Source organism: Acinonyx jubatus, chromosome A3, assembly GCF_027475565.1.
Source record: "Acinonyx jubatus isolate Ajub_Pintada_27869175 chromosome A3, VMU_Ajub_asm_v1.0, whole genome shotgun sequence".
Classification (NCBI taxonomy): domain Eukaryota; kingdom Metazoa; phylum Chordata; class Mammalia; order Carnivora; family Felidae; genus Acinonyx; species Acinonyx jubatus.
The window spans coordinates 10,241,795-10,265,133 of record NC_069388.1 but is presented as its reverse complement, the minus strand read 5'-3'; the positions used below and the strand labels follow the sequence as shown (position 1 = coordinate 10,265,133).

The 23,339-nt window shown below is 45.1% G+C and overlaps 1 protein-coding gene and 1 non-coding gene across 2 annotated transcripts in view; one reads left to right on the top strand and one right to left on the bottom strand.

Moving 5' to 3' along the window:
- SALL4 (spalt like transcription factor 4) overlaps positions 1-23,130 on the bottom strand; it is a 98,690-nt gene extending 75,560 nt beyond the window's left edge. Inside the window, exon 1 of the mRNA XM_053199820.1 lies at positions 22,940-23,130. Within this exon, the coding sequence (XP_053055795.1) occupies positions 22,940-23,048 (109 nt within the window). The 5' untranslated portion in view covers positions 23,049-23,130. The remainder of the gene's footprint in view (positions 1-22,939) is intronic.
- On the top strand, positions 17,218-17,302 carry TRNAQ-UUG (transfer RNA glutamine (anticodon UUG)). The gene has a single exon. It is a non-coding gene; the product is annotated as a tRNA-Gln (tRNA).
- Positions 23,131-23,339: the final 209 nt, after the last annotated feature.

Genomic DNA, 23,339 nt, shown 5'->3' with positions numbered 1-23,339 from the left:
CACAGAACGACCCCCTCTCCCCCAACAAAGAGTTTTCCAGGCACAAATGTCAAAAGCGCCAAGGCTGGGAAACTGGTCTAACCCAAGAAAGGGCCCATGCATCCTCATCCCAGAGCTCAAGGGATTGGAGAACAGTTACTAAAAGCTTAGCCCAGTAAGGTATGGACATTTTGTTTGTCTGATATTGGAACAGTGCTGGGCACAACACAGATGCTCTGGAAATACGTGTTGAATGGATGCATGAAAGAATACTAAGTAGCATTCACTGAAGGCTTTCTGTCCGCCAGGCACCCCAGTGAGCATGGGTCATTCAATTCGCAGAACATCTGCCCACATCTCAGAGGCAGGCACTGTTACCCTTGGACTTTGTCTGCAGAGCAGGGAGGCAGGCGCAGAGAGGAGTGGTCCCGTGCTGGGGCCAGACAGCTGGACAGAGACTTTGTGGGTCCCTGAGGTGGTCCCCCATCGCACTGTGTTGTCTCACACCAGGACATCCAGAAACAAGAACAGCTTTCAGAGCTCGTACTCAATATCTTTTCTCCCCTGTCCCGGGATTTATGAACATACCCCTCTTTTTCGCACTGACCCCTCTTTTATTTTTTTTTAAATTGGTTTTGGCCCTTGTGGATGCTGTGGACTATAAGATAAATAAAAGGCCTTCAGAGACAGCTCATGAGAAGGCCCCGGCGTTGTGATCAGAAAGAAAAAGATCTAAATAATATTGCACAGCCGGAAATGGGCAATACACGAATTTCAGGCCTCAGAGGCATTACTTTTCTGCAGAGACAGAAGGTACCTTTGCCAGGAGGGGAAGGAGGCCCCTCCACCCCAGGGGCCTAGCCTTGACTTCCCTGGGTTCTTGTCAACAAGAAAATCTCAATGGGGCTCCCCGAGATGTGGGCTCTCCATTGTGTTTTCCATTTTATGACATCTTTTTCTATTCCAGAGGAGAGGATTCTGAATAAAAATGAACCAGGCTTTTAGGGCTCCTTTTTATTATTAGCATTTGGTAAAAACCAACCTTAATGAGGTGTTAAGAGTCATCCCGCAGCCTATTGTGGAGGGGGCCTGGGAGCTCATAAAGTCCTGAAAAGCCACAGGGCAATTTACGACCCTCGATCCCACCCCTTCCTGACCGAGCTTCCGAGGAAGCGTCTTTGGCTCCGCAGTGCTTCCTGCAATTTACACGCCTAAGCTGCTCGGCCGCAGCCGAATGAAACCCACGAAACCGCATCAAGCGTCCGCGAGGACTGCCCCGCCAGGATGGTCATCTTGGGCGGGTCCGCCCGCCAGGAGTGCAGTTTTGTGCTGAGCGCGGACGGCGAGGGAGCCTCTGCAGATGGCCCACATGGCTCACTGATGAGGAATTTAACACGGACGGTGCAGAATCAGCAAAGCCAGGCAACTGTTGCCTCTCAGCGGGGAGAGGAGTTTCTGAACAAATAAATACGGTGGGGTTTTTTTGTTTTGTTTTTGTAACCAATCAGTGGACATTCTTCCTGAAATAGGCCTGGTTGAAGGCTGAGGGTCCCCCCCCCCCCCCCCCGCCAAGATGTGCTACCCATTAGTGATGAGAAACAAACCAGAGTGTGTGACCGATACCTCAGGTTTAATCTCGGAATCTATAATTTGAAGGAACAAGGAAATAGGTTACTCCTTCCAATCCTGCTCATTGTGGCGCTCCCATTTTTTTTTTTAAAGAAAAACGCATATGCCACAATATCCATTGACCCTTCCTGACTACTCACTCAAATCTTAATGTTACTTTTTCGTCGTTGTTGTTAAGTTGTGGTATCAGCACTTTACCCCGTCCCCATTTGGTTTGCATAGTTCCTTTTAACATAATGCAATTTGGAGTGTATTGAGCCTGGGTGGCTCAGTCGGTTGAGTGTCCCCTCTTGGTTTCAGATCAGGTCATGATCTCGGGGCTCGTGAGTTCGAGCCCTGCGTAAGGGCGCTCCCCTGACAGTACAGAGCCTGCTTGGGATTCTCTCCCCCCCCACCCCCCACCCCTCTTCTGCTCGTGCACACTCTCTCTCTCAAAGATAAATAAATACTGGGGCGCCTGGGTGGCTCAGTCGGTTAAGCCTCCGACTTCAGCTCAGGTCACGGTCTCGCGGTTGGTGAGTTTGAGCCCCGCGTCGGGCTCTGTGCTGACAGCTCGGAGCCTGGAGCCTGCTTCGGATTCTGTGTCTCCCTCTCTCTCTCCGCCCCTCCCCTGCTCATGCTCTGTCTCTCTCTGTCTCAAAAATAAATAAAAACATTTAAAAAATAATAAAATAAATAAATATTCACCAAATAAAAATAAAAAACAGAATACAATTTATATTTAACTTGGAAATATATATTTATATTTCCCGGGATGAAATATGAAGAAAAAGAAAAGTGGATGAACTGTTGCATAAAATCACACAAGATTTTATGGCGTTTCCAGAATCCAATCGAATAAATAATTCATATGTGAAATGTGTATGTTTGATTTCCAGGTCCTCTGGGGGAGGGCATGGGAGAAAATCCCCACAAGACGTGGTGTTGGAAGGCCAGGGGGAAAGTCCTACCCTGACACTTGGCAACAGTGTGGTCTTGAGCCCTTAACTCATTGTCTTTGATCCCAAATATTCTTATTGGTAAAATGAAGCTGATAATACCTATGTTCCTGATCAATTATTATTATTTATTTTCATTGTAATTGCAAGTGATTTAATTGGGTATAAACTATGAGCAAGGTGCTGTGAATGCACCATTATACTTCCAAAATAACTCATCAAGTGGGAGTTATTAGCACCCCCATGTGATGGGGGGGGGGCGGGGAGGGAAGACTCTGGACCACAGAGGTGCTGAGGGACTTGCCTGCGGTCGGTCATACAGCCTCCAAGTGGCACAGCTGGGACTTGAACCCAGGAACACCTGACAGCAAAAACCGTACTCTAAGTCACTCAACCTAAAGTGGCGTCTCTGGGATGATGTAAATGAGATGAACTGTAAGCTGTGAAGTCATCTCTAAATGCCTGGTGGAAAGAGATGTGGCCATGACATCACAGATTTTTGAGAGGAAAAAGGCACTGGAATCATCTTATTAAACAACCCAATTAAAACTATTTTTTTTAACGTTTATTTATTATTGAGAGAGAGACAGACAGACAGAGCATGAGCAGGGGAGGGGCAGAGAGACAGGGAAACACAGCATCCGAAGCAGGCTCCAGGCTCCGAGCTGTCAGCACTGAGCTCGATGTGGGGCTCGAACCCATGAAATGTGAGATCATGACCTCAGCTGAAGTTGGACATGGAACTGACTGCACCACCCAGGCGCCCCTGAACAACCCAGTTTTAAAATGATGAGGCTGGAAGCCTACCTTGGGTCACAAACTAGAAAAGATATTCCAGATGAGAAGAAAGATCCCCAGCTGCCCACGAGACTCACTGCGGTGCTGTGGCTAAACACTCAGATTTGAGAGCCAGAGGCCTGGGTTCAAATCTGAGCTCCACCATTGACCAGCTGTAGGACCCTAGGCAAAGTACCTAACATTCTTTATACCTTAGCTTTTGTGTCTGTAAAATGCAGATGAGAGTAATTACAGTAGTAATTAAATGAGTTTAAAACCTGTAAAATGCTTAAGACAGTATCTGACACATGGTAAATTATGTACTTACAAATATACCATTGATCTAACCACCACTAATATTCTTAAAAAAAATTTTTTTTTAATGTTTATTTATTTTTTTTGAGAGAGAGACAGAATGCGAGTGGGTTAGGGGTAGAGAGAGAGGGAGACACAGAATCCAAAGCAGGCTCCAGGCTCCAGGCTGTCAGCACAGAGCCCGACGTGGGGCTTGAACTCACAAGCTATGAGATCATGACCTGAGCCGAAGTCAGACGCTCAACTGAATGAGTCATCCAGGTGCCCCTAGCCACTACTAATATTCTTAAAATCCATACCATTCCTAGTTGATGAGTTGAACACACAAAGACACCTATGTGTACCATAACTGACTCCATCCGCTGGTAAACAGGCAAGAATGGATGAACCTGTACAGACATCTTTGTATACCATTAATCTGACCATGTCGCTGCCTGATTAACACCTTGTCATAAAATATTTGCAAATCATATATCTGATAAGGGACTAGTATTCAAAATATACAACAACCTAACAATTTTATTGCTTTTAAGACCATAAAATTACCCAATTAAAAGTAGGCAAAAATTTGAATAGATATTTCTCCAAAGAAGACACATAATGGCCAATAAGCGCATGAAAAGATGCTCAACACCATTAGTTATTAGGAAAATGCAAATCAAAACCACAATTAGATATCATTTCACACCCTCTAGAGTGGCTATAATAATAAAAATGTTAAAGTAACGTTGATAAAAATGTAGAGAAATTGGAATGCTCATACATTGCCATGGGAATGTAAAATGGTGTAACCACTTTGGAAAACAGTTTCACAGCACCTTAAAATATTAAACACAGAATTTCCATTGACCTAGAAACTCTATGTCTAGGTATTTAGGCATGAGAATTGAAAACGTATGTCTACACAAAAACTTGTACATGAATGTTTATAGCAGCCTTATTCCCCATCGAAAAAATTGGAAACAACCCAAATGTCTATCTAGTGATGACTAAATAAAATGTGGTACGTTTATACAATGGAATATCATTTAGTCATGAAAAGGAATGAAGTAGGGTTGCCTGGGTGGCTCAGTTGGTTGAGCGTCCAGCTCTTGATTTTGGCTCAGGTCATGATCTCATACTCGTGAGATGGGGCCCTGCGTTGGACCCTTGTTGGGTGTGGAGCCTGCTTAAGATCCTCTCCCTCCGGGTCCCTCTGCCCTTCCCCCACTTGCACACACACTCTGTCTCTCTCAAACAACTACAACAACAACGAAGGAATGAAGCAGACCAATGGAACAGAGCCCAGAAATAAGCCCTCGTGTATATGGTCCAATGACCTTCAACAAGGGTGACAAGACAATACAATAAGGAAAGGATAGTCTCATCAACAAACAGCATTGGGAAAACTGGATGTCCACATGCAAAAGAATAAAGATGGATGGGACGCCTGGATGGCTCAGTCAGTTAAATGTCTGACTCTTAATCTCGGTTCAGGTCATAAACTCATGGTTCCTGAGATCGAGCCTCACAAGGGGCTCTGTGCTAACACAGCAAATCCTGCTTGGGATTCATTCCCTCTCTCTGCCCCTCCTCCGCTTGTGCTCTCTCTCTCTCTTTCTGAAAATAAGTATATAAACTTAGAAAAAAAAAAAGAATAAAGATGGACTGTTACACCATATACAAAAATTAGCTCAAAATGGATTAATTTACACATAAGATCTGAAACTATGAACTTCCCACAAGAAAACATAGGGAAAAGCATTGTGACATCGGAATGGGCAATGATTTCTTGGACTAGACACCAAAAGCACAGGTGACAAAAACAAAAATACACAAATGGGACCACAATCAAACTTAAAAACTTCCGCAGAGCAAAGGAAACAATCAACAGAGTGATCATTTTCTCCCAGATGGAAGGGGAGAAAGTATTTGCAAGCCATATTAAAAAAAATTTTTTTTAATGTTTATTCATTTTTGAGAGAGAGAGAGAGAGAGAGAGAGAGACAGTGTGCGAACAGGGGAGGGGCAGAGAGAGAAGGAGACACAGAATCCGAAGCAGGCTCCAGGCTCCGAGCTGTCACACAGAGCCAGACACGGGGCTTGAACCCACGAACCACGAGATCATGACCTGAGCCAAAGTCGGACACTTCACTAACTGAGCCACCCAGGTACCCCTGCAAGCCATATTTTGGACAAATACATAAATATAAATATAAATATAAATATAAATATAAATATATTTTTATATATGTATATATATGTATGTGTGTTTGTATATATATGTCTATATGTACGTGTGTGTGTACATATATATATATGTGTATATATATATATACATATATTGTATATATTATGAGTTTGAGCCCCACATTGGGCATGGAGATTACTTAAAAAAAAAAAAAGAACTACAACTCAATAATAAATAAACAGCAACAACAAAAAACTGATTTAAAAATGGGCAAAAGGCTTGTATTTCTCCAAAGATATACGAATGGTTAACAAGCATAGGAAAAGATACTCAACATCACCGATCATCAGGAAGATACAAATCCAAGCCACAATGATGTATCATCTCATGCTCATTAGGATGGTCACAGTAAAAAAAAAAAAAAAAAAAAACCCTGAAAATAATAAGTGTTGACACGAGTGTAGAGAAATTCAAACACCTGCACACCCTTGGTGGGGTTGTAAAACGGTGCAGCCACTGACGGAAACAGTGTGAAGTTTCCTTTAACAATTACCACGCGACCCAGCAATCTCACTGCTGCGAATTTAACCGAAACAGTTGAAAACGGGGCCTCACAGAGAGACGTGCCCCTCTACGTTCATTCCAGCACTACGCACAGCAGCCAAGATGTGGAAGCAGCACGGACGTCCGCTGACATTTGAATGAAGGCGACAGGGTATCTCCGTGCGATGGAGTATTACTCGGTCTTCAAAAAGAAGGAAATTCTGTCACGTGCTGAAGCATGGATGAACCTAGAGCACGTTATGCTAAGCGAAATGCGCCCGCCACACAAAGACAAACACTTCGTCACTCTGGTTATAGGAAGCATCCAAAATAACCAACCTACAGCAATGGCAAGCGGAAGAGCGGTGGCCAGGGTCTGGGAGGAGGGAAAAACAGAGAGTTGCTGTTCAGTGGGGACAGTTTCAGCCCTGGAAGACGAACGGGTTCTGGGGGTCTGTGGGATCGCAGTGGGCATGCAGCTAATGCTACTGTAATATACACTTAAACACTGTTAGGAGGGCACATTGAAAAAACAAAACAGGGGTGCCTGGCTGGCTCACTTGGTGGAGTGTAGGACTCTTGATCTCAGGGTTGTGCGTTTCGAGCCCCGTGTTTGGTGTAGAGGTTCCCTCGGAGATAAAATCTTTAAATGTGTATTTATTTTGAGAGAGAGAGGGAGAAAGGGAGAGAGAGAGAGAGAGAGCTCCAGGAGGGGAGGGGCAGAGAGAGAGAGGGAGAGAGAGAATCCCAAGCGGGCCTCGTGCTGTCAGCACAGAGCCCTAGGCAAGGCTCAAACCCACGAGTCGTGAGATCACGACCTGGGTAGAAATCAAGAGCTGGACACTTAACCGACTGAGCCACCCAGGTGCCCCAAAGATAAAAATCTTTAAAGCGCAAACACAAAAAACCAAGCACACCAACTGAAACAAAAGAGAAAGTGGGAGAAACACAACAAAGAAAAAGCGATGAAGTGCTGACACGCGACAACGCGGATGAACCTTGAAAACACACGGCCGGGCAAAAGAAGCCAGACACAAAGGGCCACGTGCCGCGTGAACCCATGTATGTGACATGTCCAGACAGGCAAATCAATAGAGACGGAAACTAGGTGAGGCTGGAGGGAGTGGAGGATGGGGGTCAGTGCTGGTGGGTACTGCTCCTTATGGGGGTTGGGGAGAAGGAGGAAAATGTTCCCAACTTAGATAGTGGTGATGGTGGCACAGTTCCGGGAACATACTCAGCACTGAATCTTACACTTCAATTTTTTTTTTTTTAATGTTTATTCATTTTTGAGAGAGAGAGAGAGAGAGAGAACAAGCAGGGGAGGGGCAGAGAAAGAGGGAGACACAGAATCCCAAGCAGGCTCCAGGCTCCGAGCTGTCAGCACAGAGCCTGACGCGGGGCTCGAACTCACAGACCGCGAGATCACAACCTGAGCCGAAGTTGGACACTCAACCTACTGAGCCGTCCCAGGCTGAATCGTACACTTTACAAAGGTGAAAGTCATGCAACGACATGGATGGAACTAGAGGGTATTATGCTAAGCAAAGTAAGTCAGAGAAAGACGAATATATGATTTCACTCGTGTCTGGAATTTAAGAAACACAAGGGATGAACGTAGGGGAAGGGCAGGAAAAAATAAGAGGAAAGCAGAGGGTGGCAAACCATAAGAGACTTCAACACAGAGAACAAACTGAGGATTGCTAAAGGGGAGATGGAGATGGGTTAAACGGGTGATGGGCATTAAGGAGGGCATTCTCAGGATGAACACTGGGCGTTATACATAAGGGACGAATCACTGAAGCCAAGACAACACTGTATGCTTATTAACTTGAATATAAATAAAATTAAAAAGGGAAAAAAAAAGGTGAATTTCAGGGGCGCCTACCTGGCTTCGTCAGTGAACCATGAGACTGTTGATCTTGGGGCTGTAGGTTCGAGCCCCACATTAGGTGTAGAGATTACTTTATAATTTTTTTTTAACGTTTTTATTTTTTGAGACAGAGAGAGACAGAGCATGAACGGGGGAGGGTCAGAGAGAGGGAGACACAGAATCCGAAACAGGCTCCAGGCTCTGAGCTGTCAGCACAGAGCCCGACGCGGGGCTCGAACTCACGGACCGCGAGATCATGACCTGAGCCGAAGTCGGCTGCTCAACCGACTGAGCCACCCAGGCGCCCCAAGATTACTTTAAAAAAATAAAATCTTTGGGGCGCCTGGGTGGCTCAGTCAGTTAAGTGCCTGATTTTGGCTCAGGTCATGATCTCACAGTTTGTGAGTTCAAGCCCCGCGTGGGGCTCTGTGCTGACAGCTCAGAGCCTGGAGGCTGTTTTGGATTCTGTGTCTCCCTCTCTCTCTGCCCCTTCCCCGTTCATGCTCTGTCTCTCTCTGTCTCAAAAATAAATAAACGTTAAAAAAAAATTTTTTTTAAATAATAAAAGAAAATCTTTAAATAAATAAAAGAAGAAATTTTATGGTATATGAGTCATATTATTTTCTTTCTTTCTTTAACAAAGCTCTATACTCAACATGGGACTTGAACTCATGACCTTGAGATCAAGAGCTGAATGCTCTAGGGGCGCCTGGGTGGTTCAGTTGGTTAAACGTCCAATTTCAGTTCAGGTCACGATCTCACAGTTTGTGGGTTTGAGCCCTGCATCGGGCTCTGCGCTGACAGCTCAGAGCCTGAAGCCTGCTTGGGATTCCGTGTCTCTCCCTCTCTCTGCCCCTCCCTGGCTCATGCTCTGTCTCTGTCTCTCTCAAAAATAAACATTTTTAATAATTTTTTTTTTATAAAAAGAGTTGCTCTACTGACTGAGCTAGCCAGATACCCCTGAATTACATCTTCATTGAAAAAAAAATAGTGTTGGCAGAAACAATCCCCACTTTCCATTACTGTCAGTTGTGTCAGGAGAAAGTCCCCATTCTCTGCTGCCCCCCAGACCCCCTGAATCGTGGCCCCAACTCACATCTGAGCCTCCCTCTCTGTACTCTGGTGCCATTTTTCTCATGTGACAGCCACATCTGCCTTCTCCCTGCCCTTCAGTCCTGGGTGTCTCCATCATGGCAGTGCTCCAAAGCAAAATTAAGTGCTTTCTGTAAGTTCTTGTTAAAATTTTGCCTCTCTTGTTAGACGCTGTGAATGCCAGTGGTGTGTCTGTTTTGTTCACCGTTCGAGCCTAGAATAGTGCCTGGCACACAGTAGGCACTTAATAAATAGTGTGCAAGAAATCCTGGGAGTTGATAAATTACTAATCTAAGATGGTGACAAGTCCCAGGGGGGTTCTGGGCATAGAGGCATGCATGGGCTAAGGCACAACGAAGACACCTTGGTCATCTGAACTGGGGGACACTTGCAGAGACAGTCCTATGTGATCAGATTTTTGCTACAAAAGAATATCATCAAAATTCGACAGCCTTTCTTTCTACAGAAGCTCCTCTGGAAAGGCAGCCTTTCAGGATCTATCTTCTGGGAAGGCAAATTTGCAGTGTTTAACTGGAGTCAAAGAACAGATGTGCTCCTTCCTCTTTGACACCCACTGAAGGCACAAGGTGACACGACAGGGAGGGAGACAGAGGGCACAGGGACTAGACAGCAGAACAATTTCATGGTTCTGAGCATGGGCTCTGAATTCACATCCTGGCTCAACGGCTTACATGTTGTGTGAGGTGGTGCCAGTACCCTTAGTTTCCTGAGACCTTAGTTTCCTCATCTGTAAAATGGGCACAATAATAGAATTTGCCTTACAGAACAGTTGGGAGGGTTATAAGCAAACTCAAGTAAATCCCTTATAAGAATGGCTGGCACCTAGTTTCTACCCAATAAGTGTTGGCTGTTCTTATTATTTAGGCTGCCAAGGTTATACTATTCTGGTGCACCTGATGAACAGCCTAAAGGATTTTTCTGCTCTCCATCTTACACGTATTAAAAATTCACACCGTATGGCACAGAAACAGACACTCAGATCAATGGAACAGAATAGAGAACCCAGAAATGGACCCACAAACGTATGGCCAACTCATCTTTGACAAAGCAGGAAAGAACATCCAATGGAATAAAGACAGTCTCTTCACCAAGTGGTGCTGGGTAAAGTGGACAGCGACATGCAGAAGAATGAATCTGGACCCCTTTCTTACACCAGACACAAAAGTAAACTCAACATGGATGAAAGACCTAAATTTAAGACAGGAAGCCATCAAAATCCTGGAGGAGAAAGCAGGCAAAACCCTCTTTGATCTTGGCCACAGCAACTCCTTACTCAACGTGTCTCTGGAGGCAAGGGAAACAAAAGCAAAAATGAACTACTGGGACCTCATCAAAATAAAAAGCTTCTGCACAGCGAAGGAAGCAATCGGCAAAACTAAAAGGCAACTGACAGAATGGGAGAAGATATTTGCAAATGACATATCAGATAAAGGGTGAGTATCCAAAATCTATAAAGAACTTATCAAAGTCAACACCCAAAAAACAAATAATCCAGTGAAGAAATGGGCAAAAAACATGAATAGACACTTCTCCAAAGAAGACATCCAGATGGCCAACCGACACATGAAAAAATGCTCCACATCACTCATCATCAGGGAAAGACAAATCCAAACCACAATGAGATACCACCTCCCACCTGTCAGAATGGCTCACATTAACAACTCAGGCAACAACAGATGCTGGCGGGGATGGGGAGGAAGAGGATCTCTTTTGCAGTGTTGGTGGGAATGCAAACTGGTGCAGCCGCTCTGGAAAACAGTGTGGAAGTTTCTGAAAAATTAAAAATAGAACTACCCCATGATCCAGCAATTGCACTAGTAGACATTTATCCAAGGGATACAGGGGTGCTGTTTCAAAGGGACACATGCACCCCATGTTTATAGCAGCTCTATCGACAATAGCCAAAGTATGGAAAGAGCCCAGATGTCCATCAATGGATGAATGGATAAAGAAGATGTAGTATATATATACAATGGAGTATTACTCGGCAATCGAAAAGAATGAAATCTTGCCATTTGCTACTACGTGGATGGAACCGGAGGGTATTATGCTAAGTGAAATTAGTCAGAGAAAGACAAAAATCATATGACTTCACTCATATGAGGACTTTAAGAGACAAAGCAGATGAACACAAAGGAAGGGAAGCAAAAATAATATAAAAACAGGGAGGGGGACAAAATGTAAGAGACTCTTTTTTTTAACATTTTTTTTTTAACGTTTTACTTATTTTTGAGACAGAGACAGAGCATGAATGGGGGAGAAGCAGAGAGAGAGGGAGACACAGAATTGGAAGCAGGCTCCAGGCTTGGGCCATCAGCCCAGAGCCCGACGCGGGGCTCGAACTCACGGACCGCGAGATCGTGACCTGAGCTGAAGTCAGACGCTTAACCGACTGAGCCACTCAGGGGCCCCAAGAGACTCTTAAATACAGAGAACAGAGGGTTACTGGAGGGGCTGTGGGAGAGGGGATGGGCTAAATATGTAAGCGGCACTAAGGAATCTACTCCTGAAATCATTGTTGCACTAGATGCTAACTAATTTGGATGTACATTAAGAAATAAATTATTTTTAAAAAGAATAAAGTAACAAACAGACATTACAATAATGAGAAATCAAATTCAGAAAGAAGGGAGAAGGTCTTCAAGGTCTCTCGCCATGAATTCGTGTTGGAAGAAGATGGCGTAATAAGACCCGCAACACACACAATTGTTTGCAAAATCAGGGAAACCCGCTTCACATCACTTCTTGGCCTCCGAGGCCAGCGTCATAACCAAAAACACACATGGTGGTTGACTGTGTGTCGCAAATTGGAATGACATGGGAAGGAAAGACAGACAAAAACCCTCTGATTAATAGCACCCAACACAGGTGGCCTGGGCGGCTCCACAGCACTGGTCTATGAAAAGCAAGGAGAGGCAGCTTCTGTGACCACAACAGGAAGGATTTTACGCCCTTAGTGAATAATATTTGAATTATGTTCCCCCATTTGCAGACCATTTTGCTGCTCATTATCTTATCTGCCCAGTCCCGTGAGGCGGCAAGACAGATATTATTAAAAAAAAATTTTTTTTTTAACATTTATTTGTTGTTGAGAGGCAGAGACAGACTGAGCATGAGCAGGGGAGGGGCAGAGAGAGAGGGAGACACAGAATCCGAAGCAGCTCCAGGCTCCGGGCTGTCAGCCCAGAGCCCGACGCGGGGCTCGAACTCACAGACCGGGAGATCATGACCTGAGCTGAAGTCGGACGCTCAACCGACTGAGCCGCCCAGGTGCCCCAAGACAGATATTATGATATCTGACAAAAGACTTGTGTACAAAGTAGATAAAGAATAAAAAGAAAAATTCACACCGGAAAGGAGAAAACACGATCGGCAGGATAAGCCTTGCCGACGTACAGTGAGTGCTTGCTATGGCCCGCTCTGAGCAGGGGTTCGCTTGTATGAACTGGTGGTACCACCCAGGGGGTTTATATCCAGGGTGTATTCTGACTGGCACCTGCCAAATTAGCTACCCATGCTGATTCTCCTTATTCAAGGTAGCCGTGTTCCATAAAGTTGCCGTGAACACCGAATTCTCAAATACCGAACCATTGCTGTTAGAACAAATACAGAGTTAGGTTCCTCCTCCAAGCCTATGGTCACAACATTTTCATCCACCAATCAATACACATCCTTGTTTCCCGTGTGTCTCTGTTCAAAGACACCTTATTTAATATACAATGGTGATTCATTAACATTGAGCTCATGGCCAACATGACTGTAACTCATGCCTGAAGGAAGCCTGATTAACCCTAGGATTTGCCTCCTAAGGCACATGCCAGTCTTCCCCTGCTTCAGAACTTGTCAGAACCTCCCCTGCCCATTCTAAGCAACACAGTCTCCAACAAAAAGCACAAAGATATGCGAAACATGGCAACAAATAGGTGGGGGAAAGGACATGGGTATAGCATGAGAGCTGAAGTGAGAAATTGCAATGATAGGGGTGGAGGGTGCCTGGCTGGCTCAGTCAATGCGTGCGACTCTTGATCTCGGCGTTGCGAATTCAAGCCCTGCCTTGGGTGTGGAGGTTACTTAAAAATGACAGATCAGATAAAGGGTGAGTATCCAAAATCTATAAAGAACTTCTCAAACTCAACACCCAAAAAACAAATAATCCAGTGAAGAAATGGGCAAAAGACATGAATAGACACTTCTCCAAAGAAGACATCCAGATGGCCAACTGACACATGAAAAAATGCTCCACATCACTCATCATCAGGGAAATACAAATCAAAACCACAATGAGATACCACCTCACACTTATCAGAATGGCTCATTAACAACTGAGGCAACAACAGATGTTGGCGAGGATGCAGAGAAAGAGGATCTCTTTTGTGGTGTTGGTGGGAATGCAAACTGGTGCAGCCACTCTGGAAAACAGTATGGAGGTTCCTCAAAAAATTGAAAACGGAACTACCTACAACTCAGCAATTGCACTACTAGGCATGTATCCAAGGGATACAGGTATGCTGTTTCGAAGGGACACATGCACCCCCATGTTTCTAGCAGTACTATTGACAGTAACCAAAGTATGGAAAGAGCCCGAATGTCCATCGATGGATGAATGGATAAAGAAGAAGTTGTATATATATACAATGGAGTATTACTCAGCAACCCAAAAGAATGAAATCTTGCCATTTGCTACTACGTGGATGGAACCGGAGGGTATTATGCTAAGTGAAATTAGTCAGAGAAAGACAAAAGTCACATGACTTCACTCATATGAGGACTTTAAGAGACAAAACAGATGAACAGAAGGGAAGGGAAACAAAAATAATATAAAAACAGGGAGGGGGACAAAACATAAGAGACTCTTAAATATGGAGAACAAACAGAGGGTTACTGGAGGGGTTGTGGGAGGGGGGAAAGGCTAAATGGGTCAGGGGCACTAAGGAATCTACTCCTGAAATCATTGTTGCACTAGATGCTAATTTCGATGTAAATTTTAAAAAATGAAAAATTAAATTAAAAAAATTAAATAAAATAAATAAACTCTTTAGGGGCACCTAGCTGGCTCAGTCGGTTGAGAGTCCTCTTTGATTTCGGCTAAGGTCGTGGTCTCACGATTTGTGAGATCGAGCTCCGCCTGGAGCTCTGAGCTGAGCACGGAGCCTGCTTGGGATTCTCTCTCTCCCTCTCTGCCCCTCCCCTGCTTGTGCTTGCTTTCTCTCTCTCTCTCTCTCAATAAATAAATATTTTTTTAAATCTTAAAGAAAAAAGAAATTGCAATGTGTACCCGGCACTGCTCTTTGCATAGGTCTGCAAATGACTGAGAAAATACCAGAGTATTGATTTTGGGGTTGGAAATAAGCTTTCATGGGCAGCTAAAATATGCAATTCTGGAATGATGGGAATCCACTGCCTTTTGAAGATCACGTTGGCGTGAATGCGGTCAGATGAGGCAGCCTCCGCGTGATGGTGAAGGTGTCAGGGCAGGGGAAAGGTTGAGGTAAAGTTTCTCAGTTGTTTGCATCTGTGAGTCTCCCAGCTGACCCAGCTTCTCCTTTTTCAGGAATCATGAAGCAAAAGCGACGTTTTCCATTGTATCTAAACACCAGAGATTTCTACACATTCAAGACAAGTTACAATTTGTTACTGAAGAATTCTCAGTGGCCAGGAGATTTCCATCAAGAGGTGAAGACTGCAGAAGTCCTTCTTCTCCAGGACAGGAAGGCACATCTTGTTCCCTCCCTGTCTCTAATTTGTGAGGCATATTTAAAAACTGATGCTAGTATATTTGGGGTCTAGAAAACTCAAACGTGCTGCTCACATTCACGTACCAGCAGGCACTGATTGGGTTCTACTTTGGTTGTCTGGGTTCTAATCCTAGCGTTCTCATAACATAGATGTGTAGTGTTGAACAAGTTAATGGGACTCAGTTTTCTTCATCTGTAAAATGGGGATAATAGACACAACCTTGTTATAACGATTACGAGGGTACCTGCCGCATAGGAAATGTCTTACAAGGTCAAGGAGTGCTGGCTTTTAAAAGGCAAAGTGGGTCACATTCACTAAGTCTTTGTTCTGTTCCAGGCAGGGTGCACTGTGTTAAGCAATCCACACTGCAAAGTTCATTTAAGTGGCGCTTTGGAGAGCCATCGCTGGATATCTGATCTAAAGGAGAGCCTCTCCCAACCCCGCTTTTTCTATTGCACAGAGCCCGGATCATGGCTTTCATTTACTTTATTTACATTTATGTTTTGGTCTGTTCTCAACGGGAGAATGCAGGTCCCCGAAGGGATTTTATTCCTCCCTTTCATCTATATGTCTATCCCGAGGCATGCAGTAGGTGCTCAATGAATTTGTTAACTAAATAAATGAATGAGCCTCAGATTCCATGTCTGACTTGAGTCCCTGCTGCAGGCACAAAGCTGTGCTTCCTCTCGTGACCTACACAGTGATGGGGAGGGTGCTGGGGATGGCGGCGGGGGGGAGGTTGGTAATGGTCCTGAGGTTAGAGCAGCACCATCTAATCTGGTAGCCATGAGTGGCTACTCAAATTTAACTTTCAAGGAATTAAAATTAAATAAAAGTAGAGATTTGGCTCCCCAGGCACACTAGCACGTTTCAAGTACTCGGTACACACAAGTACTGAGTACTCAAGCTCTCAGTGGTACTAGGTAGCCTGGGTAAGAGCACATTTCTATCATCACAGAAAGTTCTATTGACACAGCTGACTTAGAGCCAGGGGCCCTTGGCTATGTTTACAGACTTCTTTCCAAATACATTTTTTAGGGGCGCCTGGGTGGCTCAGTTGGTTAAGCGTCCGACTTCGACTCAGGTCACGATCTCGCGGTCCCTGAGTTCGAGCCCCGTGTCAGGCTCTGGGCTGATGGCTCGGAGCCTGGAGCCTGCTTCCGATTCTGTGTCTCCCTCTCTCTCTGCCCCTCCCCCGTTCATGCTCTGTCTCTCTCTGTCTCAAAAATAAATAAACGTTAAAAAATTTTTTTAAATACATTTTTAGATATATATAGATATATATATATATATATTTTAAACTTTTTTTAATGTTTATTTATTTTTAAAGGAGAAAGAGACACAGCACGAGCAGGGGAGGGGCAGAGAGAAGGAGACCCAGAATCCGAAGCAGGTTCCAGGCTCCGAGCCGTCAGCACAGAGCCCGACGCGGGGCTCGAACCCACGAACCGTGAGACATGACCTGAGCCGAGATCCAGAGTTGGACGCTTAACCAACTGAGGGCAGAGGCCAGCGATGCCCCCACAGAGGAGTTACTTGGTCCAACGGGTCAGTAGTGCTGAAGTTGAGAAACGTGGTTTACAGGAAGACACTTGGGTGAGAATTTTCTCTGCACGACCAGAACGCTAAGTTTCCCAAGATTTAGATGGGATTAATCTGCAATTAAAAGCCCGACGAGGACGCTTCAGTGCCTGTGGCATGATAGCCTGCTTCAATCCCTGGAGTCCCCCGTTACATTTTGAAGAGCATATTCAAATCCAGAAACCACTGTCCAAGCCGTGTCATCAAGGGTCCATGCTTCCCTGTGAGTGTAGTGAGACCCCTCAAAAATGATTCACATCACCAAGACCAAAAGGGGTTTCCAAGCCTGGCTGTTCTAGATCAGCTACAACCCCTGGGCCCAACCTGCAACAATTTTTACATTTTAGATGGTTGAGAAACAATCAAAAGAAGAAGATTTTTATGACACATGCGAATTGTATCAACTCAAATTCTGGTGACTATAAATAAAGTTGTCTTGGAACCCTGTGCGACCGTCATTCAGTATTATCTGGCTGGCTTTCGCGCCGCAAGGCAGAGTTACTGATCTCGCCACACAAACCCTGTGTATGACCCTCAAAGCTGAGAATACTCCCTCTCGGGGCGCCTGGGTGGCTCAGTCGGTTGAGCGTCCGACTTTGGCTCGGATCGCGATCTTGCGGTCCGTGGGTTCGAGCCCCGCATCGGGCTCTGTGCTGACAGCTCGGAGCCTGGAGCCTGCTTCGGATTCTGTGTCTCCCTCTCTCTGACCCTCCCCCGTTCATGCTCTGTCTCTCTCTGTCTCAAAAATAAATAAACGTTAAAAAAAATAAAAAAAAAAAAAAAAAGAAAATGCTCCCTCTCTGCCCCATTACAGACAAAGCTGGCTAATTCCTACTCCGGAGACTAAAGATCTTGGTAGATTTTCCTTTTTCTCCCCAGCCCGCCTCCCACCTTTGTCTTTTCTTTTACTTTCTTCCATTTTTTTTTTTAAAGATCATAATTATCCTGATAATTTGCAGGTGTAGACTCAGACCGACTAACCAAACGGACTTTCTTTGGCAAGCAGAGTGCAGGAGGGATTAGCTGTCATGCAGGGGCGTTCATGTGAAAGATTCCTCTTAGATGAATTTAGGGAACAAAGCCCTCGTGGTCAATGATTTCTGTGGGTATGGAAGTAAAAGACTGGCCGAGCCCTTTTGTCAGTTTTGAGCACAAATCATACAGTTACTGAATACCCCCAGCCGCAGTCGTGTTCTTTTAATGCTTAACTCCGTGACCTCACAAAAATAATTGCTGGGAAGCAAATTTACTTAGCCCTCTGCCTTTATTTGCTGACCAAGGGGCTCAGCCGATAGTCATATTGTTTATGGAAATGCGGGAGGGCGTAGGGTGTGGGGAGGAAAAAGAACACAATTTGGCTGGGGAAGATGGATGTATTGAAAGGATTCAAGGGATTTTGTCTTTGCTTTATAATTGGAGTCAGGATTTCCCTTCAAGTTACGCACTGCAGATGGGAAACTTCTCTGGGTCCCGCCGCCCAAAGCCCTGTTAAGCCCTAGTCTCCCTGGGTTGGCATCTGGCTTTTTAAATCCTTGTCATTTTTAGGAGTATGATAATGATCACCTCTTGCCCGCTGAATGGGCTTTTTCAGATGCTGAGAATGTCTTTAGGCAGAAAGAAAAGAAATGGATTCGAAATGATCAGTCTGCTTTGGAGGCGGTTGTGCACTTTGGTTTTCGAATCTCAGAATTTCCACGGGTGGCTCTCAACTGGGCTTGGAATTTTACTTGTGAGCATCTCGGCAGGGAGCCCCAAACAGCCTTATTTCCACACCCTCATTTTAGAAGAAGACCGATGAGCTTGATTGCAGGGGGGATGACCCCACTGATTTGGGGACTGCCTCGGTGGGCAGAAAAGTAGGGAGATCTTCCAGACTTTTCATTTGGAAAATCACAACCTGGGTTGGCAGCAACAGATAGGAAAAAAAAAGTGATATTACCAAAAAGCAAGTTAGTGACAGGACTTTACCAGGCCACCTCCAGCTTAAGCCCCTCGAATGCAATACCGAAAGTGGCTTCCTTAGCAAAATCCTTAACCAGCCAATCAGTCAAGCCATCTGATAACTGCTTATCTTCTCTAATGCGATTGAGATTCTGTTTGATGCCCCTTTGCATTCCAATCGCAAAGCTCATCTTAGGTAAGCACCTTGAGGAGAAAAAAAATTCATGAGCCTCAGCTTCTGCATGCACGGAATTTTCTCTTCACAATAGAAGGAAACTTGTTAAGCGGGGTGGGGGTGGGGTGGGGGTGTGGAGGCGGTTGAAAATCTTTGAAAGGGAGGGGTACGGTGTTCAGTTTACACGCAGTGCACACACACACAGCAAGGTGCAACACTTTATTCCGGCTAATGGCTGAGAAACAATAAAAAAAAAAAAAGGCTATTTCACGAGGCATAAGAACGTTATGCGACTCTATTTCCATCTCCGTTAAGAAAACTTTATCATAACGCAGCGCCCAGCCTCTGGGGCTAAAATAGTGAAGCAAAGCGATCCTATGAGCCAGGGAAACATGGGAGATGAACCAGTTAGTCTGTTCTCCATTTTCGGCCCCCTAACTAGGCAGGAAGAGTGAAAAACGTGTGTAAGGGAAGATATCCAGAATTTGTGATGATCGGAACTTGAGGTTCCCCGCCCCCCGCCGCATTCACAGTCCCTTTTATGATCGGCTCTAAAGTGAGACAGAAGTGGGGCGCCTGGGTGGCTCAGTCAGCTGAGCATTCGACCCGACTTTGGCTCAGGTCATGATCTCGCCGTTGTGGGATCGAACCCCTTGTCAGGCCCTGCGCTGAGTGTGGAGCCTGCTTAGGGTTCTCTCTCCCTCTGCCCCTGCCCCCTGCTTGTGCACGCGTGCTCTCTCTCTCTTTCTCTCAAAAAAAAGAAAAAAAAAAGGTGGGGGGACAGAAGCAGAGTGCCCTCTCATAACAATAAAGTAAATGGGAATAGTCTGGCACATAGTAGGTCCTCAAAAGAATCTTAGCTGTCGGTTTTTTTTTTTAATGTGTATTTATTTTTGAGATGGGGGGGCGGGGAGAGGCAGAGAGAGAGGGAGAGAGAAGGAGAGAGAAAATCCCAAGTGGGCTCCATGCTAATACCATGCAGGGGCTCAATCCCATGAACCCGTAGAGCGTGACCTGAGCGGAAATCAAGAGTCGGATGCTCCACCGACGGAGCCGCCCACGTAGCCCATGGTTCAAACCTTTTTGCCCACTTTTTTAACAACTCTGGAATCTGGATAACCTCTGTGATCAATTTATTTTGAAATAAAAAACAAATGGCCCCCACAAAATAAAACCAAACTCGGAAAGTTCAACTTGTTTCAAGTTCAGTGACCAGGTAGCAAGGGTGGGAGACAAATCTGAGAATATTTTCTGGAATTTATTGAATTTCAAGTACCCTGAGGAAGAAAATGGGTCTGTCAGGTTTGAGGCTACACAGCCGGGGGCTCTGGGTAAGTGGGTTTAGAAAATAGTTCTCATAGCGAATGGCCAGGGGGAGCTGAATTCTGATGTTCCGCTGTTCCTCCCCAGCACGGTACGTCTTCTCATGGTTGTGTTCTCAGAGCTTAGCACAATGACTAGCATAGAATCACCGTGCAATAGACAGGAGTAAGCATGAGAGGCTGGGTCAAACCCTTCAGTGCCAGGAATTCAGCATCCAAATTTAAACCTGGTCACTGTTGGTACCAATATGCAACCAGAGTTCCCCTCCCCTCTGCCTTTTTTTTTTTTTTAAAGATTTTACATTTAATTTTTTTTTTTTAAGTTTATATTTGAAAGAGAGAGAGAGAGAGGGAGGGAGAGCAGAGGAGGGGGCAGAGAGAGAGGGAGACACAGAATCCAAAGTGGGCTCCAGGTTCTGAGCTGTCAGCCCAGAGCCCCCCATGGGGCTCAAACTCACCAACGGTGAGATCATGACCTCAGACGAAGTCGGACGCTTAACTGACTGAGTCACCAGGCACCCCAAGATTTTAACTCTAAGTAATCTCTACACCCAACATGGGGCTCAAACTCACAACCTCAAGATCAAGAGTCACGTCTCCACCGACTGCGCCAGCCAGGCACCCCTCCATTTTTTTTTTTTTTAAAGAATACTCTAAATATAAAGCTAGGAGGCCACTACTTTCTTTCCCCCTACAATTGCCAGCCCATCTCTCTTCCCAAATTGAATTTCTGGGTATATGTGAATCGGTATTGTGAGGATGGCCATTACGGGGAGGGAGAGAAATCTCTGTGCCTTCGCGATAAGGCCACTGAGTAGATCTAATGTCTGGGACAGAGCTGAAGCGGAGGATAACCTGGACCTAAAGGCATCCAATTTGGGGAGTTTTCCTTAACCTTTAAGGCTAAGTTTATTCTCCATGCTAACTCTGGCAGAGGAGCCCCAAGGTGTGCTCTGATAGGCTCAGTGTGAGCCCTTGCTCATCTCTGAACCAATCAGGGAGGCACTGTTGGTAGGAGACTGGAATAGAGCTCTCTAATTGGCTGATCTCTGGGTGAGTGGGTGGGGGAGACACAATAAGACACCTTGATTGGCAGTCTCCCCATGGTCCAGGTGGGAGGGAGTTCTCCAAGGAAAGCAGAGTGGCCATGGAAGAAACCTTGCTGGAAGACAGGAGCAATCTATTGCCCAACCCCAGGGGCCATCATTCTCAGAGAATCACACGGACGTAAATGTCCTTCGTCCTTGCACAAATTGTGTGTGTGTGTGTGTGTGCGTGTTCACTTACTTTAATAACACTACATTTACCATGTTATCACCACGGAATGTAAATTCAGGTCAGACAAGAAAATTCCACAAGTGCAATAAAGCATTCTGAAATATACCAAAGTTTGTGTATAATGTCTGACCAAACCACCTTGCTGACAAATCACTAATCACTTCGATTATAGGTAATTTGTTCACATCTATGCTTCTTACAAAGAAACATAAACAAATTTCATACATTTAAAAAGTGTTTTCCATTTACCTTTGCGTTAGTCCTTAAAATACACATTCCCATTTCCAGAGGACATTTAAAAATTATTCTAATACAACAGCAGCATAAATATAATTCTGCAGCTATAAAAAAAGCTGAACTGGGACCCATACTGAAGTTATTCTCATGTGTACACAGGATTCTGAAATAAATACTACTTCTAAGCAGCTGTCATCAGGTTTTTAGGTTTGGCTTAAACAAAGCATATTCTATGCATTGCTCTGAAAGGGGTCGAAGAGCCCTAGAAATTGAAGTACTCGACCAGTCTGCAAAACAGGCAGAAAAAAGTTAAATTACACAGGATTCCTACAGAACATCCAAAGCACGTGACAATCTGCAGCCACTGGGAGGAGTTCGGGATTGCCAAGTTGTTCTCTTTGCCATTCCTTTTGTCAGAAGACTTTAAGAAGATGCATGTTTTACCACTAACGAGTACGTTTATAAGTGACGTGTTTCCTTTGGGCTAATGTGACTCCCCGGAATGACCCGGCTAACTAGTCATTAGTAATTTGGTTACCAGGCAAATTGAGCCTGCAAGAAAGGAAGACAATATTTAAATTCCCACGTTGTTGTCTGACCCATTCAAGCCATTTATTTTCAACATATAAACTCAACATGAGATGTACAGAACAAGCACCACCAACAATACCAGGATGGCTTCTCTTTTTCTTTTTAAATGTTTTTTTTTTTTGGAATGTTTATTTTTGAGAGAGAGAGAGAGAGAGAGAGAGACCGAGCATGAGCGGGGGAGGGGCAGAGAGCGAGGGAGACACAGAATCCGAAGCAGGCTCCAGGCTCTGAGCGGTCGGCACAGAGCCCAACGCGGGGGTTCGAACTCACAAACCGTGAGATCATGACCTGAGCTGAAGTCGGACGCCCAACCGACTGAGCCACCCAGGCGCCCCATGGCAGCTTCTCTTTTTCCAAGGTTTAGGTTTTGCCCAGAATTCCTTACACATGGAATAGCCCATACCCAGAGTCATTGTTCCCACGACAAAGCCTTGGGCTGCCACGCGCACGTGGATCAGCTGAACAGACATTCTAGTACCTCCCCTGCTCTTCAATTGATATGGTCCATACGCAACAATTGCTGCAAAGCCTGCCATTCCGCCGGGAACAAACGGTGCCTCCCTAGCCTTTCGAATCCCTGATCATCATACGAAGAAAGAGAAACATCCATGCCGGCGGACAAAGTGACTGAAGGATCTGCAACGACAGGCACTCTCAAGCTCCAACCGGTTTCCGTCCTTGCACAAAATTCTAAAAATGCTACCTCAGCTGCCCTGTGTTAACATAGTAAAGCAGACTCACCCAACAGGAGGCACTTCAGTCTCCGAGTACTTCTAGGTGATGGGCCTTCCTCTGCTTTAGTCCGGATGTGGCTTCTCAGGAGCTGGCAGCCTATGACCAAATGATGCATTTATTTACCTCCAAATCATACACGTCCGTTATTGATTTCAAAACAGTATATAACGTGAAGGCATAACCTGATGACGGGGACCCAATCACTCTACAGATCTGTACTCGGGATCCTTTCTTTCCCTTCCTCTCTGCCCCTCCCCAGGGGAGTGCACGCACACGTGCTCCCTCCCCCCCCAATAAATAAAAAAAATAAAATAAAATAAAATAAAATAAAATAAAAAAGGAGTCCCATGTTTTATTGACTAAGCCAGCCAGGAGCCCCTAGTATAAATTGTTTTCCGTACCCGGA